General features: G+C 42.7%; 1 protein-coding gene across 5 annotated transcripts in view; it reads right to left on the bottom strand.

Annotated features, from left to right (window-relative positions):
- Nucleotides 1-19,335: 19,335 nt before the first annotated feature.
- KIF13A (kinesin family member 13A) overlaps nt 19,336-21,335 on the bottom strand; it is a 2,203,773-nt gene continuing 2,201,773 nt past the window's right edge. For all 5 annotated transcript variants that reach the window (XM_069613597.1, XM_069613593.1, XM_069613596.1 and 2 more), the window contains one exon: nt 19,336-20,763. In XM_069613597.1, coding sequence (XP_069469698.1) covers nt 20,477-20,763 — 287 coding nt within the window. In that variant the 3' untranslated portion in view covers nt 19,336-20,476. The remainder of the gene's footprint in view (nt 20,764-21,335) is intronic.

The raw sequence follows: 21,335 nt of genomic DNA, 5'->3' as shown, positions 1-21,335 counted from the left end.
TTGTAAGTCACAGGAGTTTAACATTTCATATATATATCTATATAGAGGGTTTAGTATGGCGTGACAAATACGTTCTTTTCAAGCAGGAAAACATTTATTGGAACCAGGTAGACCGTAGTAACAAGAATAGAAAGTATACTTAAGTTGTTTTAGAAATTAGATGGGCTTTTAGTGAAGACATCTTTATAATTTGAATTAATATTCTTAAAATTGTTTTTTTGCTGCAGTGTTTTTTAGACAGCTGCTTTTTGCAGTCTGCAGGATGTCTATACAGTTATTTGTATTGTATATTGCTTACAGAGCACTTATCGCCAAAGTGCTGCACAGAATTATGTAAATGGTACTAATTTATACTAATTTATGTAAAATACAGAGCATAATGTTGAATGGATTTAAGAAGAGGAAAAAAGAAGTAGGTGTAGAAGTGAGTGAAAAGAACAGAAGGAAGTAGCAGTTTGAATACAGAGGGAAAAGAACTCCAATGCGGACGGTGCTAGAAGAGAAAAAGAATGAAAGCGTGACTGAGCACAAAGGGAGAGTGAAGGCTGAAACCAAGAAATAATAAAAGAGAGACTAAGAAGGAGCAACACTGTGTAAACATTTAAAAATGATGCTTAGAAAATTGGGGATTTTGAAAGACAACCAGTGGAGAGAATGATAAGTGGTGGATACGGAATCGCAAAGGGAAAGATAGAGAAGGCAAATAGAAGAGTTCAAATAGAGGAGAGAGATCTACATGGTCTATGTGCACAAAAAATAAGGCTCCTCAATGCTGGTTAAAAATTGTCTCCCCAACCGATAAAGATGACTTTATTTCACTAGCAAAATTAAATAAGAATGCTTTGATTTCATCTAAAAAGAATCATCTGAATAACCATATCGCTGAGGTCTCTTCCAAACCTAAAGACTTATTTTTAATATTAAAGGAGCTTCAGTGCCCTGATATTAAGAAGGTTGAGACAGTGATCAAAGATAGTGACTGGTGCACCAATATCCAGCAAGATATGTTTGAGAAGATAATGGAACTTAAGGTGGATATTGCAGAGAAACATTTAACTCTACCCCTTCCTACCGTTGCCAACCATTTACCATCATTGGATAAACCCTCTCGATTTTAAAACAGTTTTGGTGCAGAATGTAATCGTAGCTCTTAAACCAACAAATTGCCCTGGAGATCCTAGTCCTTCAAAAACTGTCAAGAACTGTACGGATATCCTTTCACCCATCATTGCTGACTTTGTGAATTTGTCCTTCCTATCATCTACAGTGCCTGCCTGCATTAATCAAGGATGGATAACTTCATTGAAAAAAAAACCTTGCTTGATCCAGGCATTCTCACTAACTACAGACCTATTAAAAGTCACCCCTTCTTGCTCAAGATCCTTGATCAAATAGCTTATTTACAACTCCAACGGCACATTGAAGATTTTAGACTTCTAGGAGAAAGGCAGTCATGATTTAGGGCTTTTATTCATGGGACAGAAACTGTACTCTTGAATTTGAAATCTACGATGTTTCAGATCATGGATAGCGGCAAGATGGCGCTTTTAATTTTATCAGATTTATCTGCAGCCTTCGATTTGTTGGATTTTAATATTTTATATGACAGAGTACAATCAAACGCTTATTTTATTGATAGAGCAGCGGATTGGATGTTATCATTTCTTGCAGGTTGCCAAGCCCACATTTTTCTTAATGTTCAGAGTGCCACTCCTGTGGAGTTACATTGTGGTGTGCCTCTGCCCCACAATTTTTTATCTTTTTGTGAAACCCATTTTGATATTTTAGATGAGCACAGCGTACTATACACTAATTACGCTGATGATACTCAGATCTTAATTCAACTCAGAGGTCTATGATATGGATTCTGTAAAAGTCAATGAAACTTTCATTCTTATTAACAATTGGAAGGCCCATAATTCACTTGCTCTCAATAGTAGCAAGACGGAGCTATTATTGGTAGGAACACAGCAAAAATTGCGTAACCTGCCTAATCTGTATCAAAAGTTTATTATTTCAGACTGCACCATCCCAGTTCTTCCCAATGTAAAAACTCTTGGAGTAATCCTTGGCCCCTCTCTTACCATGTTAATTTTATCATGTCAGCCTCAGCATTTTACCTAAATTGACTAGGCTGGATCAAACCTTTTCTCTACCCACGAGAATTGTGCTACAATCGCCAGAGTCATCCTGGGGGCAAATATCGACTACTGTGGAAGCCTTCTTGTTGGCACCGCATTGAAGTCTATAAATGCGTTGCAAGTCCTTCAGAATAGTGCAGTTTGCATTGTTGCTAAAAGTGGATTTGTGGGACATATTACAGAAGCCTAGAAAGGCTCTTCAATGGCTTCTAGTAAAACAGAGCTTCCCATTTTGTATTCTTAACATTGCGCATAAATGCCTTTTTGGCAAAGGTCCTACATATCTGTCCTGTCTAAAATAATCTGTTTGAAGTAATCTGTCTTTCTACCAAGATCTAGTAATGGTAATCTTCTTGAGTCACCAATGGCCAAATTGGTGAGGACTCGTAGATATTCACTTAATTGTTTGTTTAGTACCACCTCTTTGAAATAAACTACGTCGAGCTCCGAATTGAGACCAGGGGGTCTTTGAGAAAACTTTGAAAATGCTTTTTTACTTTGCTCTGGGCTATTTCTGAGTATGTTTCTATCTTTTTTGGCTGATTGTATTGTTCTTAAACTCTTGTTCCCATTTTTAATTTGATTGTATTCTTTTCTTATCTGTTATTAGCAATGTTGTATTCTAATCTTGTTGTTTGTGCTTGTATTGCCTTTTCTGTGTGCCTGTTTGCCCCTGGGCCTAAGGCACGTTAGAAATACATTAAACATGAAGTCCTGAGAGCCTTTTACCTGAAGCAAATTTTAAGGATGCTAGAGTAGTGACTGTTGGCGATGCAATGGCCTACCTGGCCTTAACTCAGGACCCGGATGTTGTCATTTCAGTAGCCAAATTTATTCACCAGGCCTATGTTCACCTGGATTATTATGTCTACTTTGATATTGTCCATTTTTCCCTTTTGTGTCATTTGAATGAACTGTGTTTACATAAGGTTGCAAGTGTTTTCCCCCTGACAAAGTTATATAGTAAGGTAATTGAAGGACTGCGAGTTATCTCTCCCTATATTGTATAATGTTTTCCTTTCTGAATTACTTTATTGTATCGAATATATTTGTGTTTACCGGATTTTAAGTGATTTGTCTTTTTCTTGTATAGCTAGGCTGGTTTAGTACACAAGACAAGACATATTTTTATCATCTACCGTTTGGAAATGCATACTTTTAATGTCCTATTTTAGGGCATTGATATGGAATATAGGGGCCACATTACACGGATGGCGGAGAGCCATGGCGCTATTAGCGCCATGGTTCATGCTGGTAAAATACCGGCATCACCTTGGCGGAAAGGGGAATTACCGCCCCATTCCAAGGTTGGCGGGGCGGTAATTCCCCCTTCCACCATTGGCCATTTGCCAATTGCGGTACCGTAATTAGCTCCCTGGGTCCCTTTGCGGGTTGGTTTTTAACGCCTGCAAAAAGCAGGCGTTAAATCCCCCAACCCGCAAAGGGACCTCATAGTAAGGCGGTAAGGATTTACCGGTACCAGTATTTTACCGGTACCAGTAAATCCTTACCGCCATCCGTGTAATGAGGCCCTATGTCTTTTATTTTTCTTTCAATGCTATAATGTTATACATGTATATTATTGTTCTTTGAATAACTTTGATGGCCTTGTACTGAATAAAGTACAATAAATAATAATTAAAAAATGTAAACATGAATAGAAGGAAGTGAAAATACCAAGAAAAGTAACAATAATCAAGATGGGAGAACATCATAATGGAGGCAAGAAGCTTGGTCCCTTTGAGGATCAGAAGTGGTCAGGCCTTAGCGATGTTAAATGAGTGCAAGCAACACAAACGGGACACATAAAAGACAGAAGAAACAAAAGAGAATGAATAATCAAACATTATGACTAAACTGCAACCTTAATTAGAGAGGTAACACAGAGAGGAAAATAAATAAACAAAGGAGAAACAGACCAGTGGCTGGGAGGCGCTGTAGCTGTGAAGGAGGAAAGAAAATAATTTCGGTTTTAGAAACATTTAAATGTAAGTGATGAAAATGTGGCTGAAAGACAAGCAAAGATAGTAGAATGGGGAGAATCAGAAAAAGAGTAAAAGGAAATAAAGATTTGTGAATAATCTGCATAGAAAGGATAGGAGGTGAAAATAGTGGAAAAGGGAATCGCAAAGTGAAAAAAGGAGGGCGCCAAAAACAGATCTCATGGGTTGGGAGGGGGGCGTACCATACTGTAAGGGATGGGCAGGAGATGAGCGAACAGCCCATGACACAGAATAAGAGCGATATGAGAGATTGAGGACAGAAGTAATATGTGAACAGAACTCCGATGTCGAGCGAAGAAAGAATAGATAAGTCACAGACAAGTCTAATAGAACAAGAAGAGAAGAATGTGTAATATAACAAGCAGAAAGAAGGGAATACGTGACAAAGCCGTTTCAGTTGACTGAAAAGGGTGGAAACCTGATTGCAGAGGCAGGGGAGGTGAATGAAGATTCAAATAAAAAAAAAAACCTGAGAATAAAGCACCTGTGTTTTCAGAATGGGGATGATAGTTGCCTGTTTAAAACAAAAAGAAAATACTACAATGTACAGGGATGTGTTAAATAAAAAAGTTAGGCAAGGAATTATGGGAGGAACAATTTGAGAGGTAAGCACACAGAGCAGAGTTATGGTTTGCTTACTTTTCATCTTAGTAAAGACTGCCTAGAATACAAAGTTGATTTATAAAATTGAATATCATCTGCTATCTGCAATGTCCAGTTAGTAATGAACAGATGATTGCTTGGCGTGTTTTAAATATTGAAGGTAATGGTCCTGCTTGGAGTACAATGACTCTAATTGTCATTGTTGGCGTTTTAGACTTCCCATTGGTGGAAATTCATAATGGAAAAGAATGCAGTTTGCAAATAAATTCGTTTCTACAATGTGCTAGAATGACTATTCCTGTACATTTTGGGTTTTAAACCCATTGGTATATGAACAACATAGCCAAACATGTAAAACACACATACAAAATCAAGTAAATAAAGTATATCTGCAGAAAGAAACAAAGAAAAAACAAAAATCGTTACTTTGGAGAGAACAGCTAACAAAACAGATAAAAACAGATGGTATTACGATTCAATTGAGATTGAAAAGGTCCACAGCTTCAAATACTTGGGAATCACTGTGGACAGTTCAAAAAGAGATTTAGCCATGCAGGAATCCCTCCAAGCAAAAGTCAGATTGCTGGCTAGCAAAGGCAAAGCTATCGACCAGAAATTTGGGCGGTTCTCCATGATTCCAGCCTTAAACTTTTATAAAATGAAAGTAGTTCCCTCATTGACATATGGAGCGGAAGCAATGTTACATCTACCATCAGAGATATGGCCGAATTAGAAGCTTACTATTGGAGGACAGTCCTCGGACTCCCGTCATCAACTCCTATAGCCCCGATTCGTAGAGAGTTGAGCCTCCTGTCTCTTCAAGGGACAATGACCTGTAACTCCCTGAGATTATATAGAAAATGTCTGCTTTCTACGAGTACCTTCCTATACAATCTTGTAAAGGTGGAGCTGTCATTGAGTACAAACAGATCGCCAAAAGTTTGGTGAGAAGGTATACTTGCACTCTTGAAATCAATCGAGTGTGAGGAGGAGAAACTGCTTTTAAACCCAACTAAGATCCTGAGGAAAATAAAAGAACTGGATTGGATACAGACCTTGTCAAAAGCCGCCGAAAATAAACTTACATCCCACCTGCCTGTGAATACTAAAGGCTTGAACGAACTGCAGAGCTACATAAAACAATTTCCAAGCAGGCAAGCAAGAAACTATCTCCTAAGAGCGAGACTTAACCTGCTCCCTACGAATGAAATCAGAGCTATAAGAGGCCTGGCGGATACAAGTGACTGTAGACTATGTCATAAGATAAATGAAAAAGAAACAATTCGCCATCTTCTTGTTAGTTGCTCAGAAACAAAACAATTTAGGACACAGTATATGCAATACTTCGCGGCAGATCCTTCGTTAGAGTCGGAACTTTGTTGGTGGTCAAAGTTGATCGGTGGTGATAAACCAACATGGCTAATGGCTTCATCAAAAATCTTGCAGCAAGTGATGACCCAACTCGAATCTTCTTATAATTAGGTTCTTAAGTAAAGAACTTGTCAAAGACTAAAGGCTAAGTCTTCAGGATTGATAATCACATTACCCTGTTTTAAGGAAAGCGACTAAAGGGCCAAGACCTGGTCGAAAATTCTAGTTAATTCAACATTTTAAAATTCAAAAACTACTTTTTAGCAAGTAACTGACCGAAGCTTGGGAAAATTTTGTAAAAATCATTGATTTGATTAAAACAAATAAAAAAATAAAAAATATTGAAAATGTATGATGTGAGGAATCACTGTTTCTTTGCACCCAAATTCAGAAATCTTTCAAGATCAATACACCTAAAAAATGTTATATTTTTTGTAAAGGAAAATGAAAGAAAAGGACAGGTGGTGGTTTGTGAGGGAGTGTGTGGGTTATTAGTGAAATTCAGTGGAAAAAGGAGAAGGGAAATTTGACTTTACAAACTATATATGTATTTTAAGTAGCTTTTTGATGAAGAGAATAATTAACATTAAAATAACTCACAGGATTTAGGTGAATACAAATCTGTGAAAAACAATTATGTAAAGTAAATAAAGTGAAATGCGATGGAGCCCTGACAAACTGGTTTTATGGTTAGTGGCTCTTGTACCAAACATATTGTAATTTCTTGGACGAGCAGGCATCTTTTAAGTACTGAGCATTTAGAAGACGCAGTTAGCTAAAATTTAGAACATCACTATGTACTCAGAATTGGACTGCAGAAAGGAGCATCCCTGGATTGCTTGACCCTTTGAAGCCTCTTATGCTAGAATCAATTTTCAAGTATGCAAATGGATGAAACCTGTTAAAAACACATTTTTTAATGTTTCATGTTTTCAGGTGCATTTTATGTGAACAATATTTTGGATGTAAACACAAGGGCAAATACCAGTTGATTAGTTCCTAATAATGTATCCTGTGTCCAGCTGCTTTGTAAGTTTTTCTTTGTACCACTGGATTATCTGTGTCCAGTGGTGAAATACAATGTAGCATCTACTGGTCCTTAGTACTGGGCATACTTATTTCTACAAACTCTCAATCAACTGAATCAACTCCCCCAATGGGGGAAGGACAGTCTGTACCAGTGGGCCACAGAAATAGCATGTATTGTATTTCCAGCTCTAGGCCTGACAATGCTAGAAAGAGAAAATAAATACTACTCATGCTATGCAGATTATGCTGGAAAAAGTACTCTTTATATTTCCTGCATGAGGCCCGACTGAGCTAGAAATAATGATTTGTAGCTTGTGTGAACCTCTTTCTAGAGCACCCTTCTACCCCACCCATTGAGCATTTGACTTATTTCTAGCAGGAGGAAGGCTAGCATGACAGATAGAAACAACATCTATTTGGAGGGCAATTGAGGGTTCCAGTAGAAATAGAATAAATACTTCAAGCACAGGTCTGTTTTTTTCTCTATTTCTGATCAACACATTTCTCCAACATACTGCTCATATTTAAAATTCATTTTGACGCAACTAGCTCAGGACATTTTTTCATCAGCCAGCAGGTGGCGCCACCCCGTTCCGAGGCCTTTTACGTTCTGGACCCTAGGCACCAATGGGTGCTGGAAGTGTTGTCAGAAGCATATATACTGGGAACTGTAGGCACCATTTCCCTCAGTCCCTTCTTCCCGAGTGTTACAGTTGGGAAACTTTCTTTGGTTATAAATGTGATGCTCATGTCGCCTACCAAATCAGGCTTCAAAGGCTGTCGAGAATGCCACTGTGCCATGCTGGTGACTAACCCACACTGCATGTGTCTTTTTACCATGACAAAGTTCATGACACAAAGGAGTGTGTGTCCAGTCAAATTATGACTCCAAAAGCTATTAGAGAGCATGTGGATCAGCTTTTCTTAGGCTCCTCCAAAATGACAACCGCAAGAATCAAGCCAAAATACCTCTAGGCCTTTAGGATGTCCCTCATTGAACACTGCACTTGGCAGTTACAATCGCGGGAGAAGTAAAGAAGAGGAAGTGTCACCATCAATCAAGAAGCAAGTCTTCTTCCCCTTACACACACACACCTTTTCCCACAAACGAAGCCGAAAGCATCACTAAGAGTCCGATATGGAAACACTGCAATTTGTACAGGCGAGTCCACTTCTTGCCTTCCGCACCTATGCCTCAACACCTGAGTGAGAGGCATTCAGGGGGACATAAAAAAAGATCTTTCATCAGGCCATGGAGGTTAAGGCTTCTGATCCTGCTGCTCCCCTCAAAGACATTGAAGTTGTACCAAAATGCTGCTACCTCACACCCAAGAGCGAAGGGCTCAATGCATCCCAACGTGGGTTGACGTCCTTGGGTCAACCCATGTCAAACCAGGCTGTCCTAAACCATGTCTTCTGTGGCAATGTAATCAGCAAGAATTAGTGTGGTTCAGACTTGCTCTGGGGTGAGCACCAGAAAGCCACTGCTGGTGTTACTGACACTATCGGACCCTTCTTATCTTCTGGAGTATAGCTCCCAAAGAGCTTTGACAATGAGCGGGTTTCAAGATGCTTTTTACAAGAGAAAGGAGGACAGTGACCTGCAGGATATGTCTCTAGGTTTTTATCTATTCACCGGCACGCCTCATGAGGATTAGCCAGAGGAATTTGGTCATGCTGAAGAGTCCTCTCTTGCAGTTGCAGTAGAACCTCTCAAGAAGCCTGTGGGCTAGACATGTCCCTGAACTCTGATTGGGCTTGAACCCATCTCTCAGTTGGGCCCTAATTTTGGATTATTCAGGTCTGTCATACATAGGGTTGTGGATACCCAGTGGTCGACTGGGAAGCAAAAGAGGCCCTGGAAATAATTTTATAAAGTGGCCCCATGTTACACATTTTCAGCAAGCCCAACTCTTTTCCTATGGGAACATTTGGAAAATACCACACAAAAGAGGCCCAGTGTGCAGAGGCCCACCAGGAAATCTCCAGAGTTCCCTATGGGCCAGTCCACCCCTGTGGATACCTTAAGTTTGGTGACCGCCACTGAGCAAAGAGTCACACCATCAGTAATATATTGAAACCAAACATCTTCGAGAACCTGTTGTTGCCCTTCAATTGGGCTTGAATGGACAAGTAACTGCTTGTGTGTTCCAGGCCAGCTTCCATTCTGTACATGGACAAGGGCATGCCACAAAAAGATGAGGCATGTTCAAGGGATGTTATATTTCTAGCTGATCATCCTTCACCAGAGAGCCTGGTTAATACAAGCTGCCACTGCTGGAGCGAAAGCTACCGATTTCCCAACTTCTCCACCAGATGCGGAATCCAAAAAGCTGGACGCAATGGGGCACTGTGTGTTTGCATCTGGTAGCTTGTCCCTTACAGCACTTAATGCCTCTTGAACCACCTTTGTTGGAGGCAGCTAGAATTGCGGGCCAACAGGTCCCTGCAGATTTGCAGGTGTTTTTATGCTCGGCTGGTGCACGATGGCCAAGGCTGCTGAGAGTCTTCAAAAATGTAAAGACTTTCGGAACGCTGCAAAATCTTGGGGCTGTCTGCAATCACATCTTTATCCTCTTGAGAGGAAGATACATGCCTCATTATTTCCCAAAAGGCCGGGCTTGGCTGCAGCAGCAACCCTATCAGAAAAAGACATAACAGCTGCAGGGGGTTGCAGTAAGGGGGAAGAGTTGCGCTGAAATGTCGGCAGCTTCTGTACCTCCAGGACCAGTGGCATCAAAACCACTTTCGTTTTTCCCTCTGTGCTGCAGGGGCCAGGTTTCAACACTTCAAAAAATATATCAGGCAATAACCTTGGACAAGTGGGTCCTTCAGATCTTGGACAGAGGTTATTGCATGCCATTTCTATCAAAGTCTTCTTATTCCCCCCCCCCCTTCTTTGCCTATGCCGCCTTGGAACTTTTCCTGTCACAAGAGATCTCTCAGCTTTTGCTGAAATGAGCGGTCAAGCTCGTCTCCCCAGAGGAAGTCTGGAAAGGCTGGTGAACAAATGACTTACTTGGTAATGTTCTTTCTGATGGAAGTCCCTCCCAGTTTCCTCATTGTTGATAATCTATCTCCAGGGTCAGTGGTCTTCTGAAATTCTTTTGCCACCAAGGTGGGGGCGCGGAGGGGAGCATAGCTCCGCCCAGCATAGTTACAAGCCCCATGCAAGACAGGACTTCAGGGCCAGTATACAAGGAGCTGCCTGTCCTATTGATGCCAGTTCGGCCTTTTTCCTTAGCTCTAACCAGTTGAGGAATCTTAGAATAGATGAGGTATATGAATTATGCGCCAAGAAGGGCAGGGTGAGAGGGCCATGAGAAATCTATGGGAGAAACATCCATCAGAAAGAACCTTACCATGGGGTAAGTAATTTGTTCCTTTAATGGATTCCATTCTCCCACTGATTTCTCATCTTTGATAGGACACCCATAGCAGTATATAAACCTGGAGGAGCAAGTACAGTAAGAAAACATAACCTGTGCAAGAAAACTCTGGAGGGCTCCTTCTCCAAAGCGATCATCCTGTCCCGACAGGGAATCGAAGCAGTAATGCTTGGCAAAGGTGTGCAGCAAAGGCCATTTAGCAGTTTAACAAAATGTCCAAGACAGGGATGCCCCTCTGTAGGGCAAGGTTGGCAGCCAAACCTCTGGGTGAATAAGGCAATCAGGCACATCTTTCAAGCCAGATCGTAGCATTCCGGGATGCAGAGAATGATCCACCTTAACAGGGTCTCTTTAGTCAAAGTCCTGCCGGTATGAGCACCAGCATAACACACAAGTAGCTGGTTATCTTTCCTGACATACCTTGCATGGGAACTGAAGTAGCTGAGGCCCTGCACTGAGTCCAGCCGATGGAATCAGTCCTCTATTTTAGAAGGGTGAGGTAGCGAGGACAACACAGGAAGATGGATCTTGAGAGAGGGAGAACGTCCAACAACTTTGGCAGGAAGTACTGCCTCATTCTTAAAGTCACCTTCTCCTGGGAAAACACCAAGTAGGGAGGTTTAACAGACAATGCGTGGAGCTCACTCACCCATCTCGTGGGAGTGGCGGCCACCAGAAAAATCATCTAAAGAGACAGCACTCAATCAACATCAGTGCAGGGGCTCAGATAGAGCTCCCATAAGGAAAGTCACATCTAGCGAGGGGGAAACTGTTTGCAAAAATCCTGCAAAAACTGCATCAGTGGGGATTGTGAAAAAAGCTTAATTGCTGGGACCTTTTGAAGACCGAAAGGGCGGCCAGGAACCCCTCCACGGTGCCACTCTGCAGGCGTGTATGGGTCAGGAAAGATAGGAGAACTGAAATGTGAACTTGTGCCACCTGAAGGCATAAAAGGACTTGGCTTTGAGCGGAAAGGAATAGGTCCAGGACATCATCCACAAGTCCCACTCTTTACACCTCAGCCTCTAAGCAGCCAAGCATTAAGGTGCAGGCTGCTGTGGTTCTGTAGAGGACCTGAACCCTCATCCCTTCTGGTGGGAGAGCAGGCCCACCCAGGCCGGAAAGTGCTAGGGAGGCAGATTGACATGTAAAAAGGGTAGTAGACACTCCAGGTCCAGTCTGGATTGATCAGTGTCAATGTGGACCCGAACAGCTGCAGTCTCCTGAGAACTAGCAGAATTAAGGGATTGCCGGGAATGCCTAGAGGAGATCAAAGTTCCATTCAACCATCAGTGCATCCCCCAAAGCTCCCTGCCGAGGAAATTCCCAGGGGTAGAACAACTTGCATTTCCTGTTCACACTGGAAATTAAGAGGTCTACCCGAGGAGTTGCCCGATGGGAATGCCTCCCGAACTTTCTGGCAGAGCTCCCACTGGGACGTCGAAGTCTGTCTGCTCAAGACAATCACTGTGACATTCTCTGTTCCGGAAAAATGACCTGTGGTCAGAGAAAAGTCGTTCTTCGGAGCCCAGAACCACAATCATATTTCTTCTCGGCAGAGAGGCGAGGACGTCACACCACCTCGCTTGTTGAGGTAGTAAATGGCTTCTGTTTTGTCTGTCAGAACAAGTACACATGTGCCCTTTACAGAGGTTAGGAAGGCCATCAGGGCCAGCCTAATTGCCATCAATTCCCACAAGTTGGTGTGCTCCTGAGACTCTGAGGGAGACCACAGTCAATTCACTATCAGATCCAACACGTGAGTGCCCCAAAATTTCAAGGATGCATCAGTGACCACTATTAACTCGAGTCAAGGCTGCTGATGCTATATTCCCTTCCACAGATTGTCTTGCAGGAAGCAGGGAGCAACATCCAAGGACGCGAAACTGGAAAAAGGTTTTGCATGTTCCCCTAAAACCGAGACTACTGGCAACGGATGAGCCAATGAAGTTACTTTGTGCACAGCCAAGCCTTCAGAACCACCAGAATGAAGGTGACCATGATACCCATGAACCTTAGGAAGGCTGAGGCAGGAACCTGTTCCTGGGATGGAGGACTTGCACCATCCGGAAGATGTCTGCCACCTGATCCTCGGGCAGAAAGGCTCTGCCCAGGCGAGTCTCCAAGACAACTCCGATAAATCAGAGGGACTGGGATGGTGAAACCTGAGACTCCTTGAGAGTCAGGGAGAAGGCCAAGATGTGCAACAGCCTGCGCGTACAGAATAGATGTGCCAACACTATGTCTGGGGAATGAGCTTGGATGAGCCAGTCGTCCAGGTAGGGAAAAACATGAATGCCATCCCTTCAGAGGCAAGGCGCAACCACTGCTAGCAGTTGTTTTAAGACCCTGGGTCTCGAAGAATGATTCAAGCAGGACTCTGAACCGATAGTAGCAACAGCCCACAATAAATCTCAGGTACTTTTTATGCTTGATGTGAACAGGCACATGGAAGTAGGCTTCCTAAAGATCGGTCGAAATATCAACCAGTCTTGCAAATCAAGCACATGAAGGACCTGGGCCAAATTTACCATTTTAAATTTTACCTTGCACAGGTACAAATTCAACAGCCTCAGATCCAAGATAGACTGCAGGCGCCCGTCCTCCTTCAGAACCAGAAAATTAAAAAAACATAATACCAGCCTCTGCCTTGTTCCGAGCATTGTACCAATTCTATTGTGCCTTTTGTCAGAAATGGATGAACCTCCTCCACCTGAACGGGGTCTGATGGCAAAAGAGGTCTGGACTGAGAATGGTTTGTAGGGCGTTGAGTGAAAAGGTAACCCATAAGGCCCAACCACCGGACATGGTGCAGCACAATGCCATGCTAAACAGGGAACCCGCGCCTGAGCAAGGAAACTGCCACTGCAGAGGCTTACCACCTGGGGTAGCAGAGGGCACCAGAGAGGCAGAGAGACAACCTCTGGGAGCTCCTCTGCCCCTTCCCTGGAGGTAACGGCACTGCTGCAGCTTTCCCAAGGGTGCATGTCCTCTACCACAGTGGGCATAGGAGGACGAGAAGGCCAAAACCCTGTACAACCCTGTACCCTTAGCTAGCACTAACTGTAGGCTGCTGTAACGTTATGCCCAAAGATTTTGCTGTTGCCTTGGAGGACTGGAACCTCTGCAATGAGCCGTCTGCTTTAACCCCAAAATGATTGTGCCTGTCAAAAGGCATATATAGGAGGTTTGCCTACATATCCTGTGCAGGTGCTCACCCAGGAGCGTCTTGTCAATTACAGTGCTTGTAGCCATCGCCTGTGCCACCAGTCAGCCGAGTCAAAGCTCAATTGCTGTATTTGCCAGGAAGTTTCCTTACCATCCCGATCAGAGTATCAAAACCCTCTTTCATCTCAATGTCCGGTAAGTGATCTGCAGCTCCTGAGACTGCTGAATTGAAGCCAAAAGAAAATGTGGCGAAGGAACAGGAAGCATCTCTCTCTCTAAGGGAAAGACTACCCAAGATGAGACCCTTCATCCCCCATGCATTCAGCAACTTGCTCTGGCTATCTGGGGGGTAGAGATGCGAACGTAGATGACTTCAGGTTGGCCGTCAGAGCTTGAACAACAAAGCTTGCTGAGGGGCTCTGGGTGGACAGAAAAGCTAGGCCAGAAGGCACTGGCTGGTACTCCTTTACCAGGTCAAGGACAACTGTAGGGATGGAGGCAGGACCCCTCTCCCCACCCCCCCCAACCACCGGGCCCCCAGTAGCAGAGCCTCTACTGCCAGGTTAAAGGATAGCAAAGTCTCCTTTCACTGACCTTCATCCAGAATGTCTGTAAGCTAAATTGAACATTTGGTCTGTACGCGGACAACAAGCCTAATGTCTCAATCACCTTGGACATTAGGCGTTGGATGGAACGAAGCTTGTGGCTTCCAGGGTTTCGGCAGTGGTAAAATGTCCAACTCTGAGGACATCTAAACCACTGGCCTCCTTCAACTTGGACCCAATTTCAACAGCCGCACCTCCTCATCAAAGAACTCCTGCCTTTGAAGAAGTCCCTTGCTGTTCTAGGGCAGAGGGGAGCCATCCCAAAGATATGAAGAGCCAGCTACAGAACTGATGCACATTTAGATGAAACACTGAGGACCTAAATTAGAGAAGAGTATTCTAAACTCCCAGAGAAAGTGACCACTGGCTTTGCCAGAGCATATAGTTACAGTATTTGGGCAAGCTTCATTAGACACCCTCGCCTTGAGAAAGACCTCGTGTCAAAACAGGTGTCAGCTGTACTTACAGGAGTATTGGACTTTAATAAATCCAAAACATTTGAGATATCACATTTGTTCAGAGAAATGTATTGACTTGCTAATACAAGGGCAAGCGTGAATAACAAGTATAACCAGTTTATCTGTATTAATGTTGAGGGCAAGGGTAGAACCTCATAATACTAGTTACGCTGCACGCCACACCATATATAACTAGGACCAGAGCGCACCCAAAGTCAGCTTCACCCAGACTTATTACTTTGTCTTTCAAAGTTGCCTTTCTCGTGGCAATTATGTTGGCATGCATGGTATTCAAACCACAAGCTCTCACCAGCTCTCCTCCCTTCTTTTTTTATTTTTTTTTATTTATTGTATATGGTTACAAAATTAACCTTTCATAAACAAGCAAAATATTTTTCAAACTATGAATAAGAACCAAGATCTTAAAAATAAATCCATTACAGATAAACCAATTTTTCAATCTTCAACTCTTAAAACAGAAAAAAAAGAAAAGGAAGAAAGAGAAGAGTAAAGAGGGCAAAATAAAGGAGAAAGAGACGAGAACTTCCACAAAAAGTACATTTTCAACAGCTTTGCCTTCCTAAAGGGAAACATGTTGAGCGCCAGAACCCCAAAAAGGCACTTGCCAAGATTTCACAGATCTAACTTACAGTCCTCCAGCTTCTTAACTACCGCAATCGTCTTTTGTTGGGATTGGCCATCAATCAATCTTTCCCAAAAGTGGTTGTGTACCCAATACGTTGAATCGGAGACAAACCTGCTGAAGAATTGTTGTCTGGAGCTTCTCGTGCCATCGCACTCCATCATCAGATGTTTGATGGATTGGTTTTCTGCCTTAGCACAGGTCTGACACAGATTCAATGCTAGGGCCCCCAACCCTTTTCTCACAAGAATTTCCCCAGTATGTAAGATATTCAATCTTAATCTCAGGAATTTGTCCCTCGGTCTCCAGTCTGGGAACTTAAGTATATACTGAGGAAACCCAGCTTTCTTTCCGACATTTGGAGAGGATTCGGATTCGTCCCTGATCTTATTTTTTTCAAGGGCCTGGATCCAATCCATTTCCTCCCATTTTTTTTGGCCTTTGTTGGATTTTCCTCCATCAATTTTGTATCTATGTCCGCACTCCGAAGCTGCTCCTTCACTAGCAAGTCTAGCCTACCCAAATATTGAGAGCTACCCACCTCCAGATGTTTTCTCATGTCTGCATATAGTGAGTGATCTTGGGTTGTGGTGATGCGATGTTGCAATACCATCAATTTCCACCCTGCTTAATATTTTAATGATCTGAGGCCCAGTTCAAATCTGAGGTTGTCCATGGATAAACTCATAGGAAGACCCAAGACATACTTCCGCAAAAGACCTTCCCATTTTTGCCAGGACGTGTTCCATAGCTGTGGTTTAGCTTCAAGACCATATAACAAAACAGGGATAACTTTAGCCTGGTAAAATTTAAGACCTGGTATGATCGAAAATGTACCATATTTACAAAGGATTCTTTTCATCTGGGCTGCTAATGGTTTTATTTTTGCATCAAGATCCGACTCTACCTTGCAGATTGCTGGCATGGCATAGATTTTATACCCCAGGTATACCAAGTCCTCCACCCTTGTAATCGCCCCCCTCCCCCAAACCCGCCATTGACCACCTGGGGAATACAATTGTTTTGTTCTTTTGCCTGAAGACCAGGACCCTTGATTTGTTTGAATTTCGGGAGAGCCCATTTTCCTCTTCATATTTATGAACGCCATTGAGCAGATGTTGCAGGCCGATAGCCGTTTTGTCCAAGACACCACATCATCAGCGTAGGCCAGCCAGTGTATTTTCTTTCCATTTAAGGCTGGACTGGCCAACGCAAATGGCGCTAAGAAATCCCCCATGTCGGCTGTATACAGATTAAAGAATAGAGGGGCCCCTAGACAACCCTGCCTCACCCCCCAATTTACTCTCACTAGTTTTGACATGTGGCCCTCTGCATCTAGTCTCACTCTAATGTCGTTTTCTTTGTGGAATTCAATGAGCATCGCCAAGAGCCCCTCTGGAATGCCTTTTGCTCTCAACCAGAGTCTTCCCCTATCCACTTGGTCGAAGCCCCTTGAGAAATCAACCCAGGCACCATACAGTTGTTCTCCCCCCTTTGCCTGTGTTTTTTCGCTCAAGAGGTTTAGCACCATACCATTCACTGCGGTTCAGAGCCCCCTCCTAAACCCTGTTTGACACTTAGACAGCACTCTAACTCTTTTTTCCCATGCTTCCAATTCCTCCAGCAAGATTTTCATAAAAACCTTGCTGTCAATATCCAACAGGGCGATAGGGCGATAGTTTTTCGCCAACTCCCTATCGCCCCCCCTTGAATAGAGGGATAATTGTAGCGGTACGCCATGAAGTCAGCAATTGTTTCTTCGTCAGGATTTCCCTGAAGTGCCAGTTGAGCAATTTGGCCCATAGAGCCGGACTACCCTTCAATACCTCATAGGTCAAACTGTGAGGACCTGCCGCTTTCGATAAGGAGCCCTTCAGGATAAAATCTTCGATATCCGAGGCATTGAAGGCAAGACGCCAATCAGCCTTTGTGTTATAATAACAGACTGTTCTTTCCGGTTTTCCAAAGACTGTATTTAGGTACTTAATCCAATCACCCTCGGATACCAAGTTAAATAGCTGAGTTGTTTTTTCCCCCCTCCATCTCATGCATTGTGTCCCAAAACCCCTTTGCATCCCTCTTGCCCAGTACATATAGGATGTGCTCCCCATCCTGTTGGAATCTTTTTATATTCTGTGCCACTGACCAATGTTTATGCAAGTTTTTTAGCATTCTTATTTTTGCTTCTTGTTCTATTTTACAGATGAAGGAATCTCTTTTTATGAGTCTTAACCTCCTATTAAGATCTTTTTTTTTGCCATTGTTTCCTCGTCGTAAACATGCCGGTGGAATTGTTTGAGCCCATCCACGTTAAAATCTAGGGGGCAAGTTTGCCAAATGAATTTAATAAACACTGAGGGCGAGCAATTCTCCTTTTGAAGATCTTCTGACAAGGCTAACAGCCTTTCATTCAGGTTTGCTCTCCCTGCCTCATATTTAAATAGGCGAACTTTGCCCTTCCTGGCTACTATCCTCTGAGTGTTCAGTAGCAGGGTTTCTAATGTTATTTCTGGGAAAAAGAGTTCCAACCTAAGATGATCACTACCACCTCCTTCTTTTATGTTTAGGCTTACTTTATGTTCAAAAAGACCACCAGATAAGAAAAGAGTCCAATATCGAGGCAGATGCACCCTGAATGCTGGTGGGTTTTGCCGGGATATCTCCCAGCAGGCTCCCGTTTGACTCTCCCTTCCTTTTAGCCAGCCAGGACAAGAACATGCTTCAGGTCAAGCTCTCTATCCGGCCAAAAGCATTACCAGAGTTTTATCATCAACAAAAGATTAATTTGCTTGTATTTTTGCCAACACTGCCCCCAAAGGATACTTTTCACAGATTAGACCCTTCCAGGGCCTTTACATTTTATCTGTCATGAACAATGAAGGGTGCATGATCTGCTTTTTGTTGGCTTCCCTGGTTCCAGGGAGGGCAAGGCCATTTCCAAGACAATATCAAGGTGGATTGTACTCTGCCTTAAGATTGGCTATGAGTTGGCTGAAAAGGATGTTCCAGAAAGTCATAAGGCACATTCTGCAAAGAGACACAAGTCCAAGTTTGATTTACTAAAGGGGGCAACCCTGGTGCACATTTGCTAAGCAGGTCCTTGGGCTTTGCTCCACACCTTCAGTAGACACTACTACATGGACTCCTTGCATTGGGGAGGACATGAAGCTGGGCAGGTTGTATTGCAAAATGTCCTGTTGTAGCCAATCATCGCAATCTCCATGCCTCCTTTTTGGGTTAGGATGCATCTTTGAGAGTTTCAAAAATGAGAAATCTGTGGGAGAAATGTATTCAATTGTATTCAATAGAAAAATACATTACTGTTGCTAATGCTATTTTTGATAGTTACATATATTCCCCAGATACCCAATTGCCCCAACACCTTCCCCACTAACTATATGAAAACAAATTGGAATTTTTGCAATTCCTATAGCCTGTGGTGTGCAAGTGACTGTTCTGCAGTTCTCTTTGTAACCCGCTTCAAACAGCAGAACTGAGAGAAATGGCGCTCACGGTTCTGACTATATATAGTTCTGACATCACTTTAGGTGTGCATCGGCCTGGATGACAGAGCCCACCTCTAAGCAGTTAGGCACCACCTGGCTGATGAAAACATTTATGGAGCAATCAGTATGAACTTTCAAAGATGAGGAATTTGTGGGAGGAATATACATATTCATCAGAAAGAACATTACCGCTCAGTTAAGTAATATATTCTTCTGGGTCAGGTTTGGTAGAACTTACAGGGTTCCAGAATTGTATCACAAGTTTGTTTTGGAATTCGAGAGCTGAGCTTCAATTGACATACTTTTTGGATTTGCAAGGTCGGCAAATACGTGCAGGTCACTATTACAGAAGCTCACCCGGCCTACTTGGTTAAAGTACAGAAACCAATGGATAAAAATACCTAGTTACAAGACGCCACTAAAGTCAACAGATTTATTTGAGTTTGCTATTAATCAGGAGGTTAAAAAACCTGTTGGTCACCATCTGTAGCCAAAATGTTCTGGTTCAAATTAGCAACCAAAGCGGCCTTGCCTGCAACCTTTGGTGAAACATGTAATGGTCCTGGGTGTGACGAAAATGCCATTCAACAATTCAGTCATTTTCTGGCTAGTAGTGCTTCCAACAACACAGAAAGGACGGTCATTAAAAAATACATATACTTTAAATCATTTCAGCAAATATGTACAACATTTACTGTGGCAACAAACGGCTGAGTATAGTCGTCTGCTCTACATACAGTATAAAAAAGTAACCAGACTATCAAGATATGTCTGTCCACCTAAAATTCCATTATGAAAGTTACTTTCTTTTCTGCTCAAATCCACTGAACCTCATGCATGTGTTTTTCCTTCTGAACTGTCATGGATTTGTTACGCGGGATTCACGTTTAAGAACATATTAAAACTAAAACAGGTATGTAGCCCACAAGTGATATGCCAAAATACTGCACTCTCAGAAACCGCACTTTGCAGATAAGTGAACTTTAGGTAATGGCTTTTTAAAAAAGAAAAGGTTGCATACACATTTAAAACTCTATGTCTTCCATATACAGTATTTACTTAGTAGAGGCGACCCACGGTTCCATCACATAAAAGCCTGACTTTATCCACAGGTTGCTTGCAAAAACAAAAAGGGCACATGGTTAGCAGATAAACATGTTTCCTCTCTATAGTGTTAAGCATTTAAAAGAGAAACAAAACCTATCACTGAATCAATCTGTACAGTAGAACTGACTGTTTTTAAGAATAAGGCCTCCATTTAGAACAGCACTGCAGAGCCCCATACCATCTCCTTTAAATAAACAGCACACAGGGCTTCCAAAGAATGACCCAGCATGGGTCAGTGATAATGTCATTCATAATACATGAAATAAAACCATGAAAGCAACTCCAGGTCATTTGACCCAAATACATATACATATATACCATTAAAAAAAATAGTCAAAACTCTATAGATAAACGCTCAGTTGGAACAGATTAAAACTGTACAGCTGTACAATAATATTTTAAATACATAACAATGTCCACACAGTAATGCGGAGCAAGTGCAAGTACAGCAAGTTAGTTAATCCAGGACTTCCGGTTCTCTTGCTTCCTAGAAAAAGCTGAGGCTGCGTCATCCCCTGTCTGACAGAGGGCCACATCCCCAGGCTTCGTTTGCGGCAGTCCATGGCTGGCAGCACTTCTTCGTTTCTCAGAGCTCAAGGAGGCATGGTGTCGTGATGTGCCACTGCTAGTTCTCTTCAAGGATCCCGGGGCTTTTGTGAGGCGACCTGGCCGAACAAACACGCCATAGCGTGGCTTGCAGCGGAAATACTCTCTGCCTTTCACAGTGCCATCATGTTTCCCTGGAAGGCAAATTACCGATAATTAGATACAGTGATTTGAAACGATCTAATTTGAAAAAAATTGAAAACATTTAATTAATTCAATGACTATTGCCAACTTAAACATAACTTATCATTTCCAAATGCATTTACCCTCCTGCTAAAAATCTAAATCCTCCTCCATGGAGGTAGATAAGCCGGTATGATTTTGTCTTCTAGACTAGATCACAATACACAAAACTAACACAGCTCGCACTTAGAGCAGAGATCTAGGTCCCATGCCAGTGTAAACATGCATCACAGCAACAGGTAAGTGTGGGTGTTAGGAGTCGGGGAGCAGAGCGCTAGGAATGTCAGAAAAGAAGCAAAAGAGTGAAAAGGCAGAGGGGAGGTGGAGAAGAGAAAAGGGGAGAGTGGGAGGATACGGTTAGGAAAAACCTGGTGGAGCCGCAAGAGGAAGAGCTGAGGAAACGAGGTGAAGGAGAAGTATTGAGATTGAAGTGGAGGAGGAGGAGGAGACAAGCAGGGTAGAATGCAAAGAGGAAGAAAGAGGTGGGAGCAAAATAGGTGAGGTGGAAGCAGGAAAGGAGGGA

The sequence above is a fragment of the Ambystoma mexicanum genome, chromosome 5p (assembly GCF_040938575.1).
Source record: "Ambystoma mexicanum isolate Mex_15411 chromosome 5p, UKY_AmexF1_1, whole genome shotgun sequence".
Lineage (NCBI taxonomy): Eukaryota > Metazoa > Chordata > Amphibia > Caudata > Ambystomatidae > Ambystoma > Ambystoma mexicanum.
Note: the sequence above shows the minus strand (reverse complement) of the source record. Positions and strands in the feature narration are given on the sequence as shown.